The 22,007-nt window shown below is 35.3% G+C and overlaps 5 protein-coding genes and 1 pseudogene across 6 annotated transcripts, besides 5 other annotated features; 4 read left to right on the top strand and 2 right to left on the bottom strand.

The window, feature by feature from the left end:
* Positions 1–1,608: 1,608 nt before the first annotated feature.
* Positions 1,609–3,521: a mobile genetic element.
* Positions 2,330–2,403: a mobile genetic element.
* Positions 2,734–2,993: a mobile genetic element.
* Positions 3,521–4,453: a mobile genetic element.
* Positions 4,454–5,728: 1,275 nt separating this feature from the next.
* On the top strand, positions 5,729–7,721 carry TVAGG3_0992380 (ATP-dependent RNA helicase family; the record flags this gene model as incomplete). The annotated part of the gene is made up of 1 exon (XM_001276869.1): positions 5,729–7,711. The coding sequence occupies one exon, from the start codon at positions 5,729–5,731 to the stop codon at positions 7,709–7,711; it is 1,983 nt and encodes a 660-aa protein (XP_001276870.1).
* Positions 7,722–8,148: 427 nt separating this feature from the next.
* TVAGG3_0992370 (uncharacterized protein) lies at positions 8,149–9,563 on the bottom strand (the record flags this gene model as incomplete). The annotated part of the gene is made up of 1 exon (XM_001276868.1): positions 8,325–9,524. The coding sequence occupies one exon, from the start codon at positions 9,522–9,524 to the stop codon at positions 8,325–8,327; it is 1,200 nt and encodes a 399-aa protein (XP_001276869.1).
* Positions 9,564–9,627: 64 nt separating this feature from the next.
* On the top strand, positions 9,628–14,893 carry TVAGG3_0992360 (ATP binding; the record flags this gene model as incomplete). Its single annotated transcript, XM_001276867.2, has 1 exon — positions 9,638–14,758. One exon carries the CDS (start codon positions 9,638–9,640, stop codon positions 14,756–14,758), a length of 5,121 nt encoding a protein of 1,706 aa, XP_001276868.1.
* Positions 14,894–14,968: 75 nt separating this feature from the next.
* On the top strand, positions 14,969–17,554 carry TVAGG3_0992350 (antigen BSP-related family; the record flags this gene model as incomplete). Its single annotated transcript, XM_001276866.1, has 1 exon — positions 15,254–17,458. The coding sequence occupies one exon, from the start codon at positions 15,254–15,256 to the stop codon at positions 17,456–17,458; it is 2,205 nt and encodes a 734-aa protein (XP_001276867.1).
* Positions 17,555–18,924: 1,370 nt separating this feature from the next.
* Positions 18,925–20,228: a mobile genetic element.
* TVAGG3_0992340 lies at positions 19,005–20,132 on the bottom strand (annotated as a pseudogene). Its single transcript has one exon. A coding segment is annotated over exon 1 (1,128 nt).
* A 487-nt stretch (positions 20,229–20,715) lies between the features above and the next one.
* TVAGG3_0992320 (protein ubiquitination) lies at positions 20,716–21,627 on the top strand (the record flags this gene model as incomplete). The annotated part of the gene is made up of 1 exon (XM_001276864.1): positions 20,716–21,627. One exon carries the CDS (start codon positions 20,716–20,718, stop codon positions 21,625–21,627), a length of 912 nt encoding a protein of 303 aa, XP_001276865.1.
* Positions 21,628–22,007: the final 380 nt, after the last annotated feature.

Genomic DNA, 22,007 nt, shown 5'->3' with positions numbered 1-22,007 from the left:
CCTATTCGTAAAATCTTGATGATGCTCGCCTTCCTAATCTTGTTTTGAAGATCTGTATTGTGTGTTATACTTCTGCATCATAGACGTCGTCATCTTCCTCGGCCGTGTTGAATAGGAGAGCAGAACAGCGCAAGCATTACTCCAAGCCACATACTGTGTTCCTGTCGACATGTCTGAAAATCTCACCAGACAATTTGAGATGCTCGTCGAAAATATTTGAAACCTGAATATCCTCGTCAACCTATCTTCCCTCAAGGGTGATAATACGCTTGAAATGTATGATGTTGGCCAGGTATATGGCATCCTCGTTACGGACAGCCTGAGTATGATCCTGGAGCATCCATCAATCTTCAAATTAGAATAATAAAATTTATTGTTTTCAACTAATGTCATTATATTTCATCAGGAACAAAATTTGTTTCATGAACTATAGAAAAATTCAGTATTTTGTATATTTTCAAGTGTGCGAAATTAAATTTATCCAAATTGCATATCCACTTCACTATCTTGTATAAAATTGTTAGTTATTTGAAATATTTTCCCGCATAACTAAGATAAAAAGTAGGTCTAGTTTAAAAATGGCGAATAATGAAGTAAATATCAAACTTATATCAAAGGTATAAGGAGGATCACATCTCTCTCAATTTGTACATAAAAAAAAACGATGAAAGCAAAACTTTTTTTTTTAAAAAAAATTATGATAACTGATTGTTATATTTTATATGAGATCGACCATATTTCACAAATTTTCAAAGTTTTTCAATACTCATTCAATCATTTGGGAAATCATGTTGTATAACGAGTTTAGCTTTCGCTGGTATTAAAACAATCAATGCAAAATAAATGGATTTATTCGCCTGATGCAAAAGAAACATACACGGTTCGCAATAAAGATTTTTTCATCAGTTGGGAAAATTACGGAATTGAGTTAGTACTACGTGTTGACAAGTACCATGATATATCAGGTAAGTCAGGAATGGCAACCATTGGTGATATTTCTGTTTCAATTTCTTTCAAAACATTCGAAGAAACAAACTATATCAATATCATTCACACTATTACAAATAATGGAGACACTTCTCACATTGTGGATATTGGATTTCATTCAGATATTGCAATTGAAGGAAGTGATGGAACGGATGGCGATCATTGTCCCACAAGAAACATTGATAGAAATCGAGGCGTGGAATTTAAAAATGGTGATAGAATTGTCAGGTTTCTCCTTCGTGATTTTCCTTATGTAACAAATGTTGATACATATTCTTATGCACACTGCACTCCATATAATTTATGGGAAAACTGCTCAAGCTATGATGATATGCCTTATGGCGCTGGAATTCATTTTTCATGGCAAAATATAATGCTATATTCACACGAAACCAAAAATTATTCATATTCAATTGGGATGGGTGAATATAATCCAGAAATCATATCCAATACAATTAAAACCTCTTTGTTCAATGATCCTAAATATTATTTTAGGGAAAAAGTACCAGGTTTTCATAGAAAACGATGATGTTAAGGGTGCACCCGTATGTACGTTTATTTGAGAGGAGGAGGATTACCCTCTCAATTTTGATGGATTCGTTAGTTTATTTTCTCGATGAATATGGCAGTCCCAACGGGAACCGCGGTAATTTACCGAGGTTTCCGCACACCGGTTCCTTTTTTTAGGAATTTTTTAGATTAAAAATATGCTTTGTAAATCATTTTTTGTAAATCGGCAAAAATTTGGAAATATTCTGACGACAATAAATCTGGGAATAGTATTTTAAATACGAGAACAACCTATTTAAAAGTGTTTCGCTCGATTTTGTATAATTTCAAATTTTCGCATATAGCTTTCCGTGAATTACCGTGATTTTACCGCCACATCAATAGTTTACGACACTTTTTCCGTAAATTGAGTAGTTTACTGCACTTTTCCCGTAAAATTGAGTTACGGGAATCCGTAAGATTACCGTACCTCACTTCTAGTTGAAAATAGCATTAGTATATAATAAATAGATATATTATTCATATTTTTTGATTTTGAATTACGGAAAAAGTGAGTTCAGAACTTCCAATTATTATTTGATTAATTATGTTAAAAATACTATAAGGAATTAAAATACATAATGTTGAAATTTGAATTACGGAAAAAGTGAGGGTGAAAGTGAAGTGAAAAAGTAAGATATTTTTTGTTGAAATAATCATAGTTGTACAATTTTGAAACTATATGTAAAGCTATAAATTGAATAAATTCAAAAACAAAAATTGTTTATTCTTATTAATAAATTTATATTAATCAATATTTGAACAACCCGTAATTAAAATTGAATTCCTCTTAAAATTTAATCCATACGTTAATTTTTAATTTGCTCGGCGAATGCCGAGCTTCCCTACTTCTCTTGTCATTCCTTCAAAAACTCTAATCTCATCGCACTTACAAACATCATGATTTGATGTATTGTCGAGAAATCTTAGACTTGTTTGTCATTTGATGATAGCATTTGAAAGTCATCTCGAAAATCGATTAACAAGACAATTTCCCAAACATCTACATACAAGTAGATGATGGTAAACCCATTAGAGTTGTTTTGCTATGATTCCTCCAATCTTATGATGAGAAAAATCATATCAAAACAGCTCTAATCGAACATTCTACACAGCTTAGCATCCAGCTAGTTCCAAGTAATGCGATTACAACATCAACGGCCAATGCCTTTCAGAGTCCTTTAATCATTTCTTCTCATCTCAATGTGAAGTGGCCCCAAACAAACTACAAGCTGACGTTACAACGCATTACAACCCGGTTAATACGAGCATATACATTAGAGCTGCTTTGTTATGATCTCCCTCATCAATTGATGAGAGATCTCATTATGAAGCAGCTCCAATCGAACTAAAAACCTACATACAAATGAGTGAAAACAAACTCATTAGAGTTGTGTTGCTTTGATTTCTCTCATCAGAAGATGAGAGATACCAGAACAAAACAACTCTAATCAAACTTTCTACACAACTCAGCACAGTATCAATGCAAAGTAATGCGTCTGTATCGTTAACAAGCAAAGTTGTTTCGGGTCCTTCCATTTTGGAAGAATTCGGAACAACTTTGCGAATTGATAGTGTAAACCCATATACATGAAAGCGTGCATGCATAAAGACAGGTATTGTCAGCAATGACTACCTGCCCAGCTATGAGTGATCAGAGAATTACCATCTCAGGCTTTTTGAGAACGTTTCAGCCAGGACCCTCGTATGTTGACTGTGAGAAAGGCATCCTTTATCTGAAATAGATGCTTTTCCAACAATCAAATTCGAAGATCTTCGACGTTGTTGTAAAAAGAGAAGGAGAAGGAAAGAAGAGGAAGGAGAGGAAGAAGGAAAGGAAAAGAAGAAGAAAAAAGAAAAAAAAGAAGGACATATTAAATATAATGCGCACTTAATAGTGCCGAGGCGGCGGAGCCGCCGAGGCGCGATTTTTTTGACCCTATATTACCGCACGGCAATGTTTTTCTCGATTTTGTACAGCCCTATTTTTACCTTATCAATATACTTCATATAATATACACATGTTCATGTAAAAACTTTTTTCCAAAATCCTCAGGAATTAAGGGATTTTTGAATTTTAAGAATTTTTTTCGAATTTTTTCGAAAAAAAAATATTTTCAGAACAGCCTTAACGGCTAAGATTTAGGAACAATGTTAAGTATCAAAAAGAAAGGAGGTCTGATATAGACAACATATATCGTTGAAGGTTGAAAAAATCTCTAATATTTGAGCCAAAAAATTCAAATTTTAATTTTTTGAAAAAAGAGGCCACCCGTATGTACGTTTATTTGAGAGGAGGAGGATTATATTTTTGAAAGGGTGAAACATTATGAATATGTTAATTATATAATAATATGTATTATTATAAAAAAAATAAAGCACGTTAAAATTTTTCTTTCTTGATTTTTTACAAAATCTACTTAGAATTATGCAAAATATGACTAAATAATTATCAATTTCAAGTTAAATTTTAGTTTTGATAAATAATTTAAATTTCAAAATATCAAGTTCAGTTCGACTATGTATGTAGTAATTCCTCAATAAAGTGCCAAAACCCTATTAAAATATATGAACATTTTCAACATTTTAATGTTTTTATTTAAAAATTTGATGGAATATGAGCTTCAAACAATTATTATGTAAATAAAAATAATTAAATATATGTATTTATTCGTATTACAACCGTAGTAAGTCGATTCTTCCTTTCTTCTACTGAGATTTGAATTTGATTTCGAATTGTAAAGAGATTCAAAGGGAAAATACTAGCGGATAAAAACTACCTCCATGAAAGGGTCATAATGGAGTCAAGTTATATTTTTTGATATTTTTGCTTTTCGAGCCTAAATAGGTAGCCAAGATAATGCCTAAAAATAAGGTTCTAAATTCTGAAGTTTACATGATCCTCTCGTGTGCACCCTTAACATTTATATTTAATATTTGATGTAGATTTATTTCTTGAATCATAATTCTGAATATTAAAAAATTAATTATGGGATTTCTCAACGGAATAAGGAAATTGCATCGTATTAAGTTAATTAAGAACAAACATAATAACAAAGTGTTTTAATATAAAATAAATAACAAAAAAATATAATAAAATATTATAATTATCTAAAATTTGAGAGCCAATATATCATACAAAGCCAAACTAGACCAAAATTGGCTTGTTTCCTCATTTCGGAAGATTTGATATAAAAAATATAAGAAATTATTCTTCAGGCTGATATGTTGATGGGTTTTGTAAGAGAGGTAGTGCTTCATATGGATCATATTTTGTTTTCGAAGCCACTAATAACGTATAAATTAAGAAAGTTGCTGTAATTATGATAATAATAACAATAGTGAAGATCATGATATAGATGTTATTCATTTTTGACTTTTGCCTTACAATTCTTTGTTTTTCTTTGATTAAATTTTCATCATCCGATTCATCATTATCATAATTCCTGTCATTTGATCCTTCATCAAATGGATCATCAGCAGCCCAAACGTGATGGTCATCTTCTTTAATTTCTTGATAATTTCCAAAATGAGATTCATTTTTCGCTGGAATTGGATTACTATTTGTATTTTCTATGTTTTCAGGGGCTACAGAAGGTGTCGGCGTTGGATCATCGTCTGAAGTCGAAATTTTGAACAATTGATTTTCTTAAGAATAAAAAAAAATATTTAAATTTGAAATATACAGTAAATTAGATGTTTACTGTTTCTTTTATAATCTCACAATCGAGTAATTTTTTAAAGTATCTAATGTTTTTTTCTCATATTTGCAACTAATTATCAATTATTCGAAAAATCTGCATTGAAAAGAGTTATAACTCAAATATAAATGGCAATTCAGAACATCTATTATAGTCACAGAGATAATAGCAAAAGATATTTATATAATTTGATTTAGCTGTTGAAATATCATTTTTACTTATTACCTCAACATCGGGTTGTTTAATTGGAGAAAAGGGCAAAAGGTATAATACTCATGAAAACTAGTCTGGAAACATTTGCAAATATAAGTCTTAAAAACTTTATTTGGGCATTATTTGTGAATTTGGCATGTAAATTGGCAGTTTTTATAAATTTGTACTATCACGCCCGTAGTAATTTTTTAAAATTTCAAATTAATTTTGTTTTTTCTATTTATTTCTTCTATTTATGTTCTGTGAAATTAAGAAAATATTGAATTGAAGATTTTAGAATGTCTGAATTAACAAAAGAAGAGCGTCTTGCAATTTGGGGTCCACGAAAGAGAAGCAAAAACAAAAGTGGTGGACACAAAGATCCACAGAAGAAAAAAGAGTTCAATGCACTTTATCAATTTCGAAAGAGTTTACCAATATGGAAAAGTAAAAAGCAAATTATCGAACTAATTGCAAACAATCCAACAACTATACTCGTTGGTGAAACAGGTTGTGGTAAATCTACACAAGTTCCACAATTTTTAGTAGATTCATTCGAACTAAAAGGATGCAGAGTTGCAGTTACGCAGCCACGTCGTGTTTCAGCAACAAGCTTAGCAGCACGTGTTGCTGCAGAAAGAAATTGTGAAGTTGGCTCTTACGTTGGATATTCTGTTAGATTCGATAACAAATCATCACCAAAGTCATACATTAAATACGTTACTGATGGTATGCTATTGCGTGAAATTTTAGTAGATAATGACCTTAGCGCATATAATGTTGTTATTTTAGATGAAATTCACGAAAGAACCGTCCAAACTGATCTTCTTATCGGTTTACTACGCGATTTACAAGCAAGGAGAAGTGATTTGAAGCTGATTCTCATGTCTGCTACACTCAATTGCAAATTATTCGTTGATTTCTTCAACGGACCACCAATTATTCATGTAGAAGGTCGTACATTCAAAGTAGCAATCAAATATACTGATGAACCTCAAACAGATTACATAGAAGCCACTACAACCGCTGTTTTACAGTTAAATGAAGAATGCGACAAAGGAGATTTTCTTGTTTTCCTTACTGGCCAAGAAGAAATCGAAGAAGTTATGGAGACATTGAAAACAGAAGAGACATATCCTCCTCTCAAAGTGTTACCCTTATATGCAGCACTTCCTATGTACCAACAACAAGAAGTCTTCAATCCTGTTGACGAAGGCACGAGAAAAGTAATTTTGTCAACAAACATTGCAGAAACATCTGTCACAATTCCTGGCATCAAATATGTCATTGACAGCGGCTTAGTTAAAGTCAAGACATACAATCCTGTCTCAGGAATTGAGATATTAGGTGTTACACCATGTGCAAAAGCACAAGTTGTTCAAAGAGCTGGTAGAGCTGGTCGTGAATCAGAAGGAATTGCATTTAGATTGTTTACTGAAGACAGTTTCTTTGATTTGAAAGATCAACCAGTTGCTGAGATAAGAAGAGCCGATTTGAGCTCTGTTGTCTTGCAGTTATTCGCTTTGGGAGTGAAGAATCCAATGACATTCGGATTCCTCGAGAGACCACCAACAGAAATGATACAAGCATCAATACAACAATTGTGGTCATTAGGAGCTTTGACACCTCAAGGAGAATTATCTGATGATGGAAAAGTAATGGCCAATTTCCCAATGAATCCAAAGATGACTAAGATATTATTACTCGCATGCCAGAGTGGCTGCGGTGGCTCTGCTTTGACATTACTTGCAATGATGTCTTGTGAGAATTTATATGTTCAACCAGCGAACAAAAGAAAAGAGGCAAGAAATGCTCATTCAATTTTCATCCATGAAACAGGAGATCATGTTACATTGATCAGATTGTATGAAGCATTTGCTGCTACTCCTAAAGAGAAACAAAAAGACTTCTGCTTTGAGAAATTTGTCTCGTTAAGAGCTCTCCAATTCGCTGTAAGTGTTAGATCACAATTATTGGAAATTGCAGAACAACAAAAATTAAATGTTCAAGATGCAGATGAAGAAAACAGATTTTTGTTGATTAGACAAGCAATTTCTATTGCATGCCCAGAGAATGTTGCAACACAGATATCAGGAGGAAAGTACAAATGTGTTCTTGATGGAACAGAAATCTCCATTCACCCAAGTTCATTCGCTTTCAACAAAGGAATGAAAACAATTGTATTTTCGGAGAGAGTTCAAACAAAGAAATTGTATGCAAGATGGGTTAGTGCTTCTGATGAAAAATGGACAGATTTAGTTGCACCAACATTAACTGAATAACTCTTATTTTTTTATATATATTTTTTCTTATAATAAACTGATAGAGATATTTACAACTTTCTTGATTACATTTTGTAAATTGAATCAAGTAACTCTGATTTGATTATTTTGAAAATTGAGTTTAATACTTTTTCGCTTTTAGCTGATACATTGCGATTAATAGATGCCTTTTAATTCGTTGTATTTGATTGATCAGGTATTAAAATTTTGGGTTTCTTCTTTCTCTTCTTTGTTTTCATTACTGGATCATCTAATGCACTTAGAATTGTCTTTCTCATTTTGAGATTTATCACCTTCATTTTACAACTATCTGACCAAACTATTAAACATGTAAATTGTATATATTATGTTATCATTAAAGAATGGAATAATTAATATAAGAGTTCAAGAAATTATGATCATATGGACGAAAAATCGTGTCAAAAAAAAGGGAGGATTCCGGAAAGTGGCAAGTGCACACTTAAAGTATATAACATATTTATTCACAACAATATTTAAAAAATATAAAATTATAATAAATTAAATTCTATTAACAAACGTTCTCTTATGAATCAATGAATTCGACACCCTAATTAAAAAATCAGAACTCTTCTGATGATTACAAAAATAAAAATTACTTTTTTCCGAATGTGAAAACAAGTGGAGACTTTGGTTGTGGAGGATTTTGAGATTGCGGTGTTTGAATTTGAAGTTGTTTTTGTGGTGGTCTTTGTATCTTTATTGATATTGGACTTGATTTTGATTTTGGTTGCGAAATTTCAATACGAGGTGTAGTATTAGGTCTAGTTTTGTTTTCTTCTGTAGTAGTTTTTGCTGGTTTGTTCTCTGTTTCAGTGATTAATGGTGATTTATATACTTTTTGAATAACCAATGTACTTGATTGCTGTCCTTGGTTTTGATTTGTCTTTTTAGGAGTAGTAACAATTTGTGTTTTTGGTCTTCTATTATTATTAGATGCTTGAGATGTTTGTTGAGGAGGTCTTCTAATTGTCATGGTAGCTTGAGCAGAGTTTGATTGTTTTTCTTGAACTTTTGGTTGAGGAAGTTTTCTAATAGTCATTGTTTCAGAGATGTTGATTGATTTCGATTGTTGTTTTTCATTTGTTGTTGATTCTTGGAATGTTCTTGATAAAGCTGTGTATTCATATTCAGAAGGATCAACTATGTCATTGAAATCATAAACATCTGAAGGATCATCTCTGATTTCTGGTTTAATACCTCGAAACCATAATTTAGAATCTGAAATGGATCTAAGAAGTAGCTCTCTTTCGTAAACGGTTTTCTCATATATTTTGAACTTCGCCGTTATATCAGTACCTCCTCTCCAGTATTCTCTGGTGAAATAATTTAATAATTCGCCAAATTTTGATATTTCTTCAATACTCGCATTTTTACACTTTTCTAGTTTGACACGGATAATTGTTTCGTTAACATATTCGTATCTTTGAGGATTTTGTTTTTCATATTTCTTCGCAAGTTTAACAAATAGGTCATGAGAATATATTGTGTATGCCCATAGTAAAATAAATGATCCTGGGTTAGCTTGTAAGTATAATTCCAAATACATTGAATTATAGTAATGATCATAAAGCATTCCAACTTTTTCAGTAAGGTTGAAAGGTTCAAAACCAACTCCACTTGTCATATACTTCTTATCGAATGAATTTACATAAGATGCGACAGCGCATGGACCCCAAAGACCTAAATTCATTAAATAAGTGTACGTCTCTGCATATTTAATGTATTGGTCGTTCTTTGATAAGTCATCTTGTAATAAATTAATCTTTTGTTGGATAGATTCGGATATATTCATTTTTTTTATAAAAAAAATCCAAAAAAATTATTGGCGCAGCACACCGATAAAATTGATTAAGAATTGATTAAATATTTGTCACTTTTTTATCGTTAAAATTCTATTTAAAACAAATGTCTGACGAAGAGTACAATGGATACTCAGAGTCGGATGAACAGACTGGTACAACACGTCTGTATGTTGATGTTACTGCGATTCCTCTTAACTTTACAGTTCTTTTAAATCCAAATACGCTTAGAAATGTTGGAATCCAGAACAACTCCATTGTTTTATTATCAAACGGTGGAGAAATCAAAGTTCCAGCTATTGCCGTTGCAGAAAATGGCTGTGAAAACAACAGAATTGTTTTACCAATTTCAATTCAACATTCGCTTTGTGTAGAAGAAAATAAACAAGTTTCAATTCAGCCAGCATCAAATATTCCAGATGCTACAAAAGTTCAGATTACTGTTTATGCTGATACTGTTGACAGTAAGCTTCAAAAAACAGTTGGAGATTATTTCGGCGCACAATTATGTCCAGCATCTACAAAGACATTATTCCGTTTAGATGTTAACGGAAAAGGTATTTATTTCGAAGTTACTCAAATTCAACCAGCTCCTTACGCTAAAATTACTTCCAGAACAACTGTTGAGTGCTATCAATATCAGAAGACCCAAAGCATCTCACGTCCATTCGATCGCCACCTTAATGACCTCGATTTCCCAAGTTCTATCAGAAATCAAATCAATAAATTCATTTTATCACCAATCGAACGTCCAAACCTCCTCAAGAAGCTTGGAATCGAAAAGTCAAATGGCGTTATCGTTATCGGCAAGCATAATGCAGGCAAAACTTCTGTTCTTTCAGCAGTTATTCACGCATCTACAATTCCAACATTTTTCGTCGATACATCGCTACTTTTTACCATCGAAATACCAAAGGCCATCCAATACCTTCAGCATATCTTCGCAAAAGCTATTCAAAACTCTCCATCTGTTTTAGCTCTTGATAATATCGAACTCCTTGCACGTGATGTCTCTACAGTTAAGAAGATGCAAGAGAAAAAGCTTCTTGCCATCTTCAGAAACCTGTTTGAAAACGCTCTTGACAAATCTTCTGTTTTAATTGTCGGAACAACAAGCGATTCATCGAAACTCGACAAAGCATTACGTAAAGTTGGAGGCTTTGCCTTCAGCATTGACCTCAACTTACCAGATTCAGAGATTCGCGAACAATTATTCGCCAGATACACTAAGGGAGCCAAGATCACCAAGAAAGCAATCGGAATGGTCTCTGCCCAACCATCGGAAGGTTTTACAGCGATAGAAGTCGAAAACGCCTGCAGATCTGCTTTCTTCAAATTGGTCGAAGCTCCAGACACATGGGAGACCGATGAAAAGATCCTTAGAGCAGTCAAGAGTGGCCATTTACTTGTCAGGCACTTCCCATTCGGCCTAGAAGACCCTCAAGAAGAACAATCTCTTTCCAAGCCGCAAATCAAGCGTTTTAATGATGATGACGCTTTCGGAAAGCAGCAACAACAGCAACAGCAGCAGCAACACTCCAGCCACGGCTTCACTGTCGAAGAAACAGCGAAGAAAGATGACTTGGACAATGCTTTTTCTGTTGGAAACACAGGAGATTTCAACGATCCATTCGCAAAGGCCAAACCAACATCCACATTCACTGTCACTGTCAATGCATCTCCGAAATCATCCACAGACGCATTTGCTGCTCCACAACAACAAAAGTCAGCTGATTTCGGATTTGGCTTTGATTCACAACCTCCGAAATCTGAACCATTTACAGATCCATTTGCTTCTCAACCACAACAGAAGAAAGAAGAAGCTCCAGCACAATCAGATCCATTTGGTGCTCCTGTTCCTAAATCTCAGAATACTCCTGATTTCTCATTTGGATTCGATGTTTCTCCACAACAAAAACAACCAAAGGGAGATTTCGATCCATTTTCTCCACAACAGCAACCAAAGAAACAGCCATCAACAGATCCATTTGCTGCTCCACAACAACAGAAACAATCCGATTTCGAACCATTCAATCCACAGCAGCAGAAACAGGAACAGCCAAAGGGAGATTTCGATCCATTTGGAGCTCCACAACAACAGAAAGCTCCTCAATCTCAGCCGGATCTATTTGCTCCACAACAACAGAAACAACCAGAACAAAAAGGAGATTTCGATCCATTTGGTGCTCCACAACAAAAGGCTCCACAATCACAACCAGATCCATTTGCTCAGCCACAACAACAACAGAAACAGCCATCAAGAAATGGTTCACAAGATCCATTTGCTGCTCCACCTAAACAAGCATTTGATGATCCATTTGGACAGAAACCACATCAACAAGCAAATCCATTTGGAGTTCCTCCAAGTGCTCAGCAACAGCAAGATCCATTTGTTTCACAACCACAGCAACAACTTCAACAGGATCCATTTGGTGCTCCATCAAATGCTTCTCAACAACAGCCACAGCAACAAGATCCATTTGCTGCAAGCAGTCCATTTGGTGCTCCTTCAAATGCTGCTCCACAACAGCCACAACAGGATCCATTCGCTGCTCAGCCACAGCCACAACAACAGCCTCAGCAAGATCCATTTGCTGCAAGCAGTCCATTTGGTGCTCCACAGGCACATTTGCAGGCAAAGACAAACGATCCATTCAGCCAGCAACAGCAGACATCGGATATGTACAAGTCAGACCCATTTGGAGGAAAGCCGACACCTCCAGATCCAATGCAACAGGCAAGAAATCCTGGCTTCAACTCAGATCCATTTGGACAAACAGGAGAACAAGCTCCATTCGAAGATCCATATCCTAAAGGTCCTGAAATGCAACAACAGCAGCAACAATCACAGCCAGAACCACAGCCACAAGAAGACGAATTCGATCCAAATGCAACTGGATTCGACATGTTCAGAAGAAGACCAACTGGTTCTGCAAATGCTTTCGCTGCACCAAAGAACGATGATCCATTTGGCGCTTCATCACAACAACAGGGAGATATTAAAGATCCATTTGCTGGACCAGATCCATTCGCTCAGCCACAGCAGGCATTCAACGCTGGCGGACAAGATCCATTTGCTCAACAGCCTCAGCCACAACAGCAACCACCTCAAAACGATCCATTTGCTGCTTCCGCTCCTCAGCAACCACCACAACAGCAACAGCAACCTCCTCAACAACAGGATCCATTTGGTGCTCCACAACAACAACCTCAACAGCCACAGCAGCCAATGCAACAAGATCCATTTGCTCAACCTCAACAACCACCTCAACAACAACAAGCTCCACCTGCAAAGGCTCCATCTCGTGGTAGATTTGCAGACTTAGATTTCGGAGATCCATTTGGAGGCGCAAAGTCAAAACCAGCTCCAGCATCTGCTGCTCCTCCAAAGCCAGCACCACAACCTGCTCCTGCTCCAGTGCCACAACCAGCTCCTCAACCAGCTGCTCCTCAACAGCAACAGAATCCATTTGGAGCTCCTCAGCCAGCTCCAGCACCACAGCAACAGCCACAACAACAAAATGCATTTGGAGCTCCAGCTAATGCTGTTCCTCCAAAGCAACAAGATCCATTTGGAGCTCCAGCACCAGCTGCATCTGCTCCATTCGGTGCTCCTGCAAACGATCCATTTGCTGCAAGCAGTCCATTTGGTGCTCCAACTAATGCTGCTCCACAGCAACCACAGCAACAAGATCCATTTGCACAGCCACAAAAACAACAACCTCAGCAACCACCACAACAAGATCCATTTGGCGCTCCTCAGCCACAGCAACAGAATCCATTTGGCGCTGCTCCACAACAACCACAGCAGCAACAAGATCCATTCGCTCAACCACAACAACCTCAGCAACAACAGCCACAACAAAACGATCCATTTGGTGGAGCTCCTCAACCAAAGCAGCCACCGAAGACAGTGGATCCATTCGGAGGTGCATCAAGAAGTTCTGCATTCGACATGTTCCGTAGCGCTGCAGAACCAACACCTTCTTCAGCTCCACAGCAAGATCCATTTGGTTCTCCACAGCCGCAACAACAACCTCCTCAAAACGATCCATTCGGTGCTCCACAACAGGGAGGATTCGGAGCTCAACCAGCTCCTCAACAACAGGATCCATTTGCTGCACAGAATACATTTGGATCTCCTCAACCACAGCCACAACAGCAGAACTTTGGAGATCCATTCGGTGCTCCACAACAACAGCCAAAGCCACAACCACAACAACAGAACTTTGGAGATCCATTCGGTGCTCCACAACAACAACCAAAGCCACAGCCACAACAGCAGAACTTTGGAGATCCATTCGGTGCTCCACAACCTAAACCAGCTCAATTAACTCCATTTGGCGCTCCTCAGCCACAACAAGGAGGTTTTGGTGGATTTGGTCAGCAACAACCACAACAACAACCAAAGCCTCAGCAACAGAACTTCGGAGATCCATTTGGAGCTCCACAACAACAGCCAAAACCACAACCACAACAACAGAACTTTGGAGATCCATTCGGTGCTCCACAACAACAACCAAAGCCTCAGCAACAACAGAACTTTGGAGATCCATTTGGAGCTCCTCAGCAGCCAAAACCAGCCCAGTCCTCTCCATTCGGTGCTCCACAACCACAGCAACAAGGTGGATTCGGAGGCGGATTTGGCCAGCAACAACAGCCACAGCAGCAGAACTTTGGAGATCCATTTGGCGGACCATCTCCTAACTCTGCTCGTGGAATGTTTGGCGGATCTCCACAACCACAGCAACAGCAAGGATTTGGTGCTCCTCAACAGCAGCAGAACGATCCATTTGGCAGTCCACAACAGAATGCATTTGGTGGACCGCAACAAGGCGGATTTGGCCAGCAACAACAAGGTGGATTCGGAGCTCCACAACAAGATCCATTTGCTACTTCAGCTCCTATGTATGGAAACCAGGGATTTGGCGGTCCACAGCAAGGATTTGGTGGACAGCAACAGGGAGGATTCGGTGCTCCTCAGCAAGGCGGATTTGGAGCTCCACAGCAGGATCCATTTGCTACTTCCGCTTCGATGTACGGAAACCAGGGATATGGTGGAAGAAATCCATATGGAAATAGACCTCAAAATGGAGGACTTTACGGCCAGTCACAGGGATTTGGATCTCCACAGCGAGGATTTGGTGCTCGCCCACAGCAACAACAGCAGCAGCAACAACCACAACAACAAAAGAAAGACGAATTTGCTAGTTTCAATCCTTTCTAAAACATAATAATTATTATCTTTTTTTTTATTGGTAACGCCTAAAGTGCTAAGAACATATGTGGACAGCACATTATTATATAAATCGCTGAAAACTGAATTAGGTTGTTTTCAATTTTATATAAAAACCTATCTTATAACCTTAAAAATCGATCTCAATTTTTCAAATGAAATAAACGTTCTTAACCGTTTGAAAAAATATCATGAAATTATTGCCAACATGTCATTAATGCATTATTTCTACTTGCATATTATTCAGAAACAAATGGTATCAAGTATACAGATGATAAGACAACATTACTCTCAGTTCCTAAAGAATTCTCTGGTTCATATACAATCATCCCAGAGTGCACGACAATCCAAGGTGGATCCACTGTTGCAGAAAGCCCATTTGCAGAATGCAGATCTGCGTTAACATCTATCTCATTTGCAGTCGGAAGTCAGTTGACTTCGATTTGCGAATGTTGTTTTCAAGAATCAGGTCTGATTACTGTTGACATGAGCCAATGTACAAAATTACTTTTATTAAGTAGTGCAGTTTTTTCACGTTGTTATTATCTTGAATCAATCAAAATGCCTCCAAAAATTACAAAAATCAATAATGGCTGTTTCTATTTCACCAAAGCTCTTAAAAAGGTAATATTACCAGACTCAGTTACAGAATTTGGAAGGGTTTTTGGAGGCTCTGGTCTTGAAGAGTTAATAATCAGTCGTGATTCAAATTTAACAAAAATTGGTCTAGATGCTTTTCAACCTTCAAATCTGAAGTACTTTTTTATTCCATCTAAATGTGTTATTCAAGATTCTTCATGCTTTTCGTTTTGCCCAATAGTAAGTATTAGCATTGATGAGCGAAATACGCTATATAAGACAGATGGGACGTCTATCTATACTGGACAAGACAATTCTACCCTTTTTTATGTCAGTTCATATCTCACAGGAACATATCGGATGTCATCTTTTGTTAAAACCATCGCTAATTCCGCAATCAGAGGTGGTAATTTCAATGAAATAATATTTAATAATGCTGTCACAAATGTGATTGATTGGTGTTTAGCAAATAATCCAATTTCATCATTTACTTTTCCTCCTCAAGTTACATATGTCACAACATGGATGTTCCAAGGTTGTACAAGTTTGGAATCTGTAACATTAACTGAATCCATAACAATTATTAATGCATGTGCATTTTATGGATGCACTTCCCTTATAAGTATTTTACTTCCATCGAACTTAACTCTTATAGGAGAAAAAGCGTTTTGTAATTGCATTAAATTAACATCAATAGCACTTCCTGAGAAATTAAATAATCTTGGAAATGGAGTTTTCAACGGAATTCCACAAATATCTGTTACTTCTCAAAATCCAAATTTCAATGTTGATGGATACATCATGTATAAGGACAATAATCAGACTCTTTTTGCATACATCGGATCCGATGCGACATATAATGTCACAGTATTAAAGGGCTGTACTTCAATTGGTGTTGGAACATTTTTGAATAAGAAACTCAATGAAGTGACGTTTGAAAGTCAAAACACAGATATCAATTTCACAATTGGAACATCTGCTTTCGAATCTTCTTCTATAAAGTCTATTACATTTCCACCAAGTTTGTACCAGATAAATGAGAATGCTTTTTACAGATGTTATAGTTTAGAGAAAGTTGTTTTCCAAGGAACTAAATTAACTGCTATTCCTAAAAACTGTTTTACATCATGTGTGAAACTTAATAAGATTGTTCTTCCCGAATCAATCAAGAGGATTGATATGTGTGCATTCCAATATTGTTCTATGATCGGTGATGTTGGATTATCTAATCTTGTTTCATTAGAAGGAATATATTCATATGCATTCGATGGGAGTTGTTTGTCAGTTGCAAATCTTCCAGATTCATGCAACAATGTTGAGATTCAAGCATTTTCAAATTCTAAGATCACATCTCTCACTATTTCGTGCAATGTTTCGAAGCAACTCTGCCAACTGTGTACATCTCTGACAACATTAAATCTCATGTACGGTGTTAGTGAGATTGGCATGTATGCGTTTGATCAATGCAGTTCGTTAGAAGGATTCACGATTCCTAACACACTTGAAACTATTTCCGAATTTGCATTCCAGTCATGCAGTGAGTTGTCATCAGTTTCTCTGAGTGCAAACTGTAGATTGAGCCGAGTCGATGGTGGTTGTTTTTATGGATGTTACAAGCTTAAAGTTATCGATTTGTCTCCTATGGATGAAAATTATCGATTCGAGAACGGTGCACTCACAGACTATGCACAAACAACTCTTATTGTTTTCCTTCCATACAGCGGAATCAAGAATTTCATTGTTCCTAGTGCAATGGTTTCCATCGGAAGCTGTGCATTCATGGGAAGTCCATCTCTTATCAGAGTCTTCTTCAATGGGAACAACATCAAGAAGATCGATTATCGCGCTTTCAAAGACTGCAGAAATCTGAACTTTGTTTTCTTTTCATCATCGAGCATCCAAGAGATCGGCAACGAAGCATTCAGTGGTTGTATCATGCTTCAGAAGTGCGGCTCTTTCTCTGCTCCGACAGCAGCTCAGAACGTATTAATGAGTCAAGCACAAATCAGCAAGAAGTCTTTTTCCGATGAATGTGAATTTGCAGTATCATGCAAATGCAAAACCATGATTAAATTCTCATATACATTTCTACAACCATTCATACACATGTGAATATAATAAATTTTGTTTGTATCTTTTTTTTTATCAATTATAACATTATGTAATGACTATTAGTATACATCGGAATGTTATATGTGGAACGTAAAGATGTGTAATTATAATTATATAATCCCTCATAGCTATCGATTTTTATGAATTAAGGTTACTCCCTAAATAACTCCTTTTTTTTCAAAGGGAGAAATCCAATTACAAAAATACATCCCGAGGATCGACGGACCACAAAACGGAATTGTTAGACATCTATACCCCAACGATAACTCAACATTCACTTTAAATTCAAGTGAATTTCATGATGAAGGAGTATATGATATTTTATACAATACTGCAATGCTCAATATTTCTACAGATTATTCTCAGTTTTACAAAGGGAATGAAAAAACTATTTGGGTTGATGTTTTTTCCAAAAATTTACTTTATCTAACCCACGTTTCAATAACAATTAGAGTGCGAGAAGGTTTCCCATGGCATTATCCAACAGATTTCGCTATTTCAGGGACAAATGACATGAATCAAACGCTAACTGTTTTCAGAAATACTGATCCAAATTTTCTTAATACTAAAGAACCTGTTGTGATTCCTATCAGACCAGGATTTTATAAATCTATTAGAATTGAACAATTTGATTTGAAAATTCAATGGTTTTGTATCAGATATTTAGATTTGTTTGGAGCTGTTTGCGATCCGATATCCATTTGTAATGGAAATCCGCTTGACATAATTTGCTCTTTACCTGTTAAGTATTGCCAAAGATCATTGTTTAATATTTCCCCTTTTATAATTGTTTTTCTTGAATAAAAATATAAAAATGATAAATAAACAAAAATCTAAATCATGTATTAGAGAATTTAACTTTTCCTGCAATTGATAAAAAAAATTTGACTAATCGAAATTAGTCAAAAAATTTTCATGTTTTCAAATCCCCTTACTAAAGCATGCGAAGAAGGAAATCTCGAACTTATTAAGTCTCTTATAGATGATGGGAATTATAAACAAGTAAAATCTTTAGGTTCTTTACTCTTTCGTGCATCAATTAATGGTCATCTTGAAATTGTTAATTATCTTGTCTCTATTGGAGTTGATAAAGAAGCAAAGGGTGGATTAAATGGAGATACTCCACTTATTGTTTCATCAAAAAAAGGTCATCTTGAAGTTGTTGAATACCTTATCTCTGTTGGAGCTGATAAAGAAGCAAAGGATAGAGATGGACGCACTCCACTTATTTGTGCAACACAACAAGGTCATCTTGAAGTTGTTAAATATCTTATCTCTGTTGGAGCTGATAAAGAAGCAAGGGATGATTATGCAAATACTCCACTCAATTGGGGATCAATTAATGATCGTCTTGAAGTTGTTAAATATCTTATCTCTGTTGGTGCTGATAAAGAAGGAAAGAATAAACTTGGATCTACTCCACTCCTTTTAGCAGCAATTAATGGTCGTCTTGAAGTTGTTAAATATAGGGTGTCCAAAGGTGTGTTTAGCACAAACCTGAATACTGCGAATAGAAATAAACAAGTTACATATATATAAAGTTTATTTAAATATAATCACCATTGGATTCAATCACGCGTTCGCAGCGATCGATCCAGGCTTGAAAGACACGCTTTAAATCATCATGAGAAAATTGCTCAAATTGCTCTCTTACAAAATTTTCAAGATCATCTGGACTCGCGAATTCGCGTCCTTCAGCTCTCTTTTTTAGCGTGCCGAATAAATAAAAGTCAGAGGGGCAATATCAGGTGAATAAATTGGGTTTGGAACAACTTTGACATTGTTTTCCACCAAGTAATTCATTACCTTATGACTTTTGTGAACTCTTGAATTATCAAAATGAATTGCAAACTTTTGTTTTTGTTGTTTGGATTTCTCAAACTCATCAGAATTGATAATTTGAGTAAGAACATTGTCAATTAGATACTGAGCATTCATCGTATTAGGTTTTTGAAGAATATCAATTGCGATGATGCCATTCACGCCCCAAAAAAAACCGACAACATCATCATTGGTGTGTCAATTTTTTTCTTCGGGAATGTTTGCGGATTTTCATCCTTCGGGATCCACATGATTTTGGCTTCTGTTGCATATTGAAACCAAGACTCGTCCCCTGTTACTAAAAAGCGAAACTTCTTGGATTGATACGCACCCAATATAGAGAGGAGCTCTTTCGAAGATTGGACTCTAGATTTTTTTTGAACTGAATTAAGGTTGTGCGGAACCCAACGTGTATACGCTAGTTTGTAGTTCAAAGAATTGTGCAGATAATAACTGACTGTTGTACGTGGTATCTTTGTCATCTCCTCTATCCTTCTGAGTGATGCTCTTGGGTCTTCATCTAGCGCTTGAAGAATTGCTTTGATTTTTCTTTGATCCGGCGATTTTTTGTCAATTTTTATGATGGGCGCCTTTTTGTTCATGAAGTGATACATCCTAACATGATACGTTACAGTGGAATAGCTAGGAGCATCCATACCGAAGCATTTTACCAATGTCTCGTAGATTTTTTACAGTCTTTGCATTTTTTTGCAAGAGCGAGGATGTTTTCTTTATGATTCATTAAAAAAATGAAAAAAATCCCGCCAAAATTTCCCGCGAAACCGCCTCTTGTCTCAAAATTCATTTTATATCCCGGCATGGCGCCAAAATACAACATACTCATCATATACATATATTCATATTTTTTATTATATATTTATAATCAGCATATATCTCCTTTAATAGTCTCATATAGAGCGCTGTGCTAAACGCACCTTTGGACACCCTATATCTTATCTCTGTTGGAGCTGATAAAGATGCAAAGAATAATTATGGATCTACTCCACTTATTGTTTCATCAAAAAAAGGTCATCTTGAAATTGTTGAATATCTTATTTCTGTTGGAGCTGATAAAGATGCAAAGAATAATGAAGGATGGACTCCACTCATTCGTGCATCACAACAAGGTCATCTTGAAGTTGTTGAATATCTTATTTCTGTTGGAGCTGATAAAGATGCAAAGAATAATGAAGGAGAAACTGCACTCATTCGTGCATCACAACAAGGTCATCTTGAAGTTGTTAAATATCTTATCTCTGTCGGAGCTGATAAAAAAGCAAGGAAAAATGATGGAAGGACTGCTCTTGATTACGCAAGTAGTCCTATGAGAAAATACTTATTGGAAGACAAAACCTAATAGTCAATAATTATAGGCAATAATAAAATATAAAAAAAAACTAAAGTCAAATATTCTTCTGAATTTTTTTTTTTTTTGAATGGTGCAATTATCGAAATTATGCGATGAATTAAAGCGTGCTAATGTTATTACGGAATGTGGTGCATTCTGTATCAATATTAATGATAGAATCATCAAAACAAAGAAATCTTCGGCGATTTGTTTTTCAGATTTAATCAAAGAGAAATATCTTATTGATAAATCGATCACATCATTCAATATTCATCTAGGCATTATATGCCAAGATTCAATTGACATACTTTCCAACTTTATAGAAACAGGTAAACTTGAATTTGAAGCAGATGAGTCTCATTATCATGATATATTTGAAATCGGCAGATATTTTGGAAATCAAATTCTCATACAAATGTATGTTGAACTTATTAAATCAGATAAATCCCTTACAAATGATAACGTTTTTCAGAAGTATGAAATTTCTGCTTTTGAAAACGATTCTAAGGCAATGAGTGATTGTATTGAGTATATTTCGTCACATTTATACTGTTTGAATGATGATGATATCATATCAAATTTTGTCAAAAATGGATTTGAATTTTGTGAAAAAATTTTGAAATCAAAAGATCTGAAAATTGAAAACGAAGACAGACTTTGTTTGCTGCTTTTAGAGACATGCAGAAGGAACAATACATTATTTGATTTATTTAGATATGTTAATTTACACTTTTGTTCGCCTAAAATTTATGACGAGATTTATAATTTTTCAGTTGAAAACTCTTTTGAATCAACCCTTTTAACGATTTATAATGAAACATTGAAACATCATCTTTCAATTGTTAGAGGGAATATTGAAATATCGAATCAATCTATTGAATCTTTTGAAAAACATTTAATTCACAATCAATTTAAAATTTCTGATCGGTCTGTTAGTATCTTTGTGCCTTTAACTATTGATCGTATAATATATTATACGATCAAGTTCTACGCTGCGTGAATATTTATTGAGAAGTTGGACACTAGAAGGTATCAAAGAAAATGGAACATCTACTGTAATAGAAAATCGATCCCATGAATTTCGACCAGGTGAAATAAAAGAATTTCCAATACAAACTAATGATTATTTTGTTGCTTTTAAAATAACCCAAACAGAGAATTCATATATGGGTGGATCTTCTGATTATCTTTACATTCTCCGTATTAATGTTTTTGACTTCAAAGGAGAATTAGTAAAAATTTAGAATATATTATGCAACTTAAAGATGCTGTTGATTCTAAGTGATATCAAAGATGTGAGGTTTGGATGAAGAATAATAATCAAAAAATTTCCAAGCACTATTTCACGAATAAATATATTTATCTAAATAATACAAACAC

This window comes from Trichomonas vaginalis, chromosome I (genome assembly GCF_026262505.1).
Source record: "Trichomonas vaginalis G3 chromosome I, whole genome shotgun sequence".
Classification (NCBI taxonomy): Eukaryota; Parabasalia; order Trichomonadida; family Trichomonadidae; genus Trichomonas; species Trichomonas vaginalis.
This window is presented reverse-complemented; position numbering and strand designations above follow the sequence as displayed.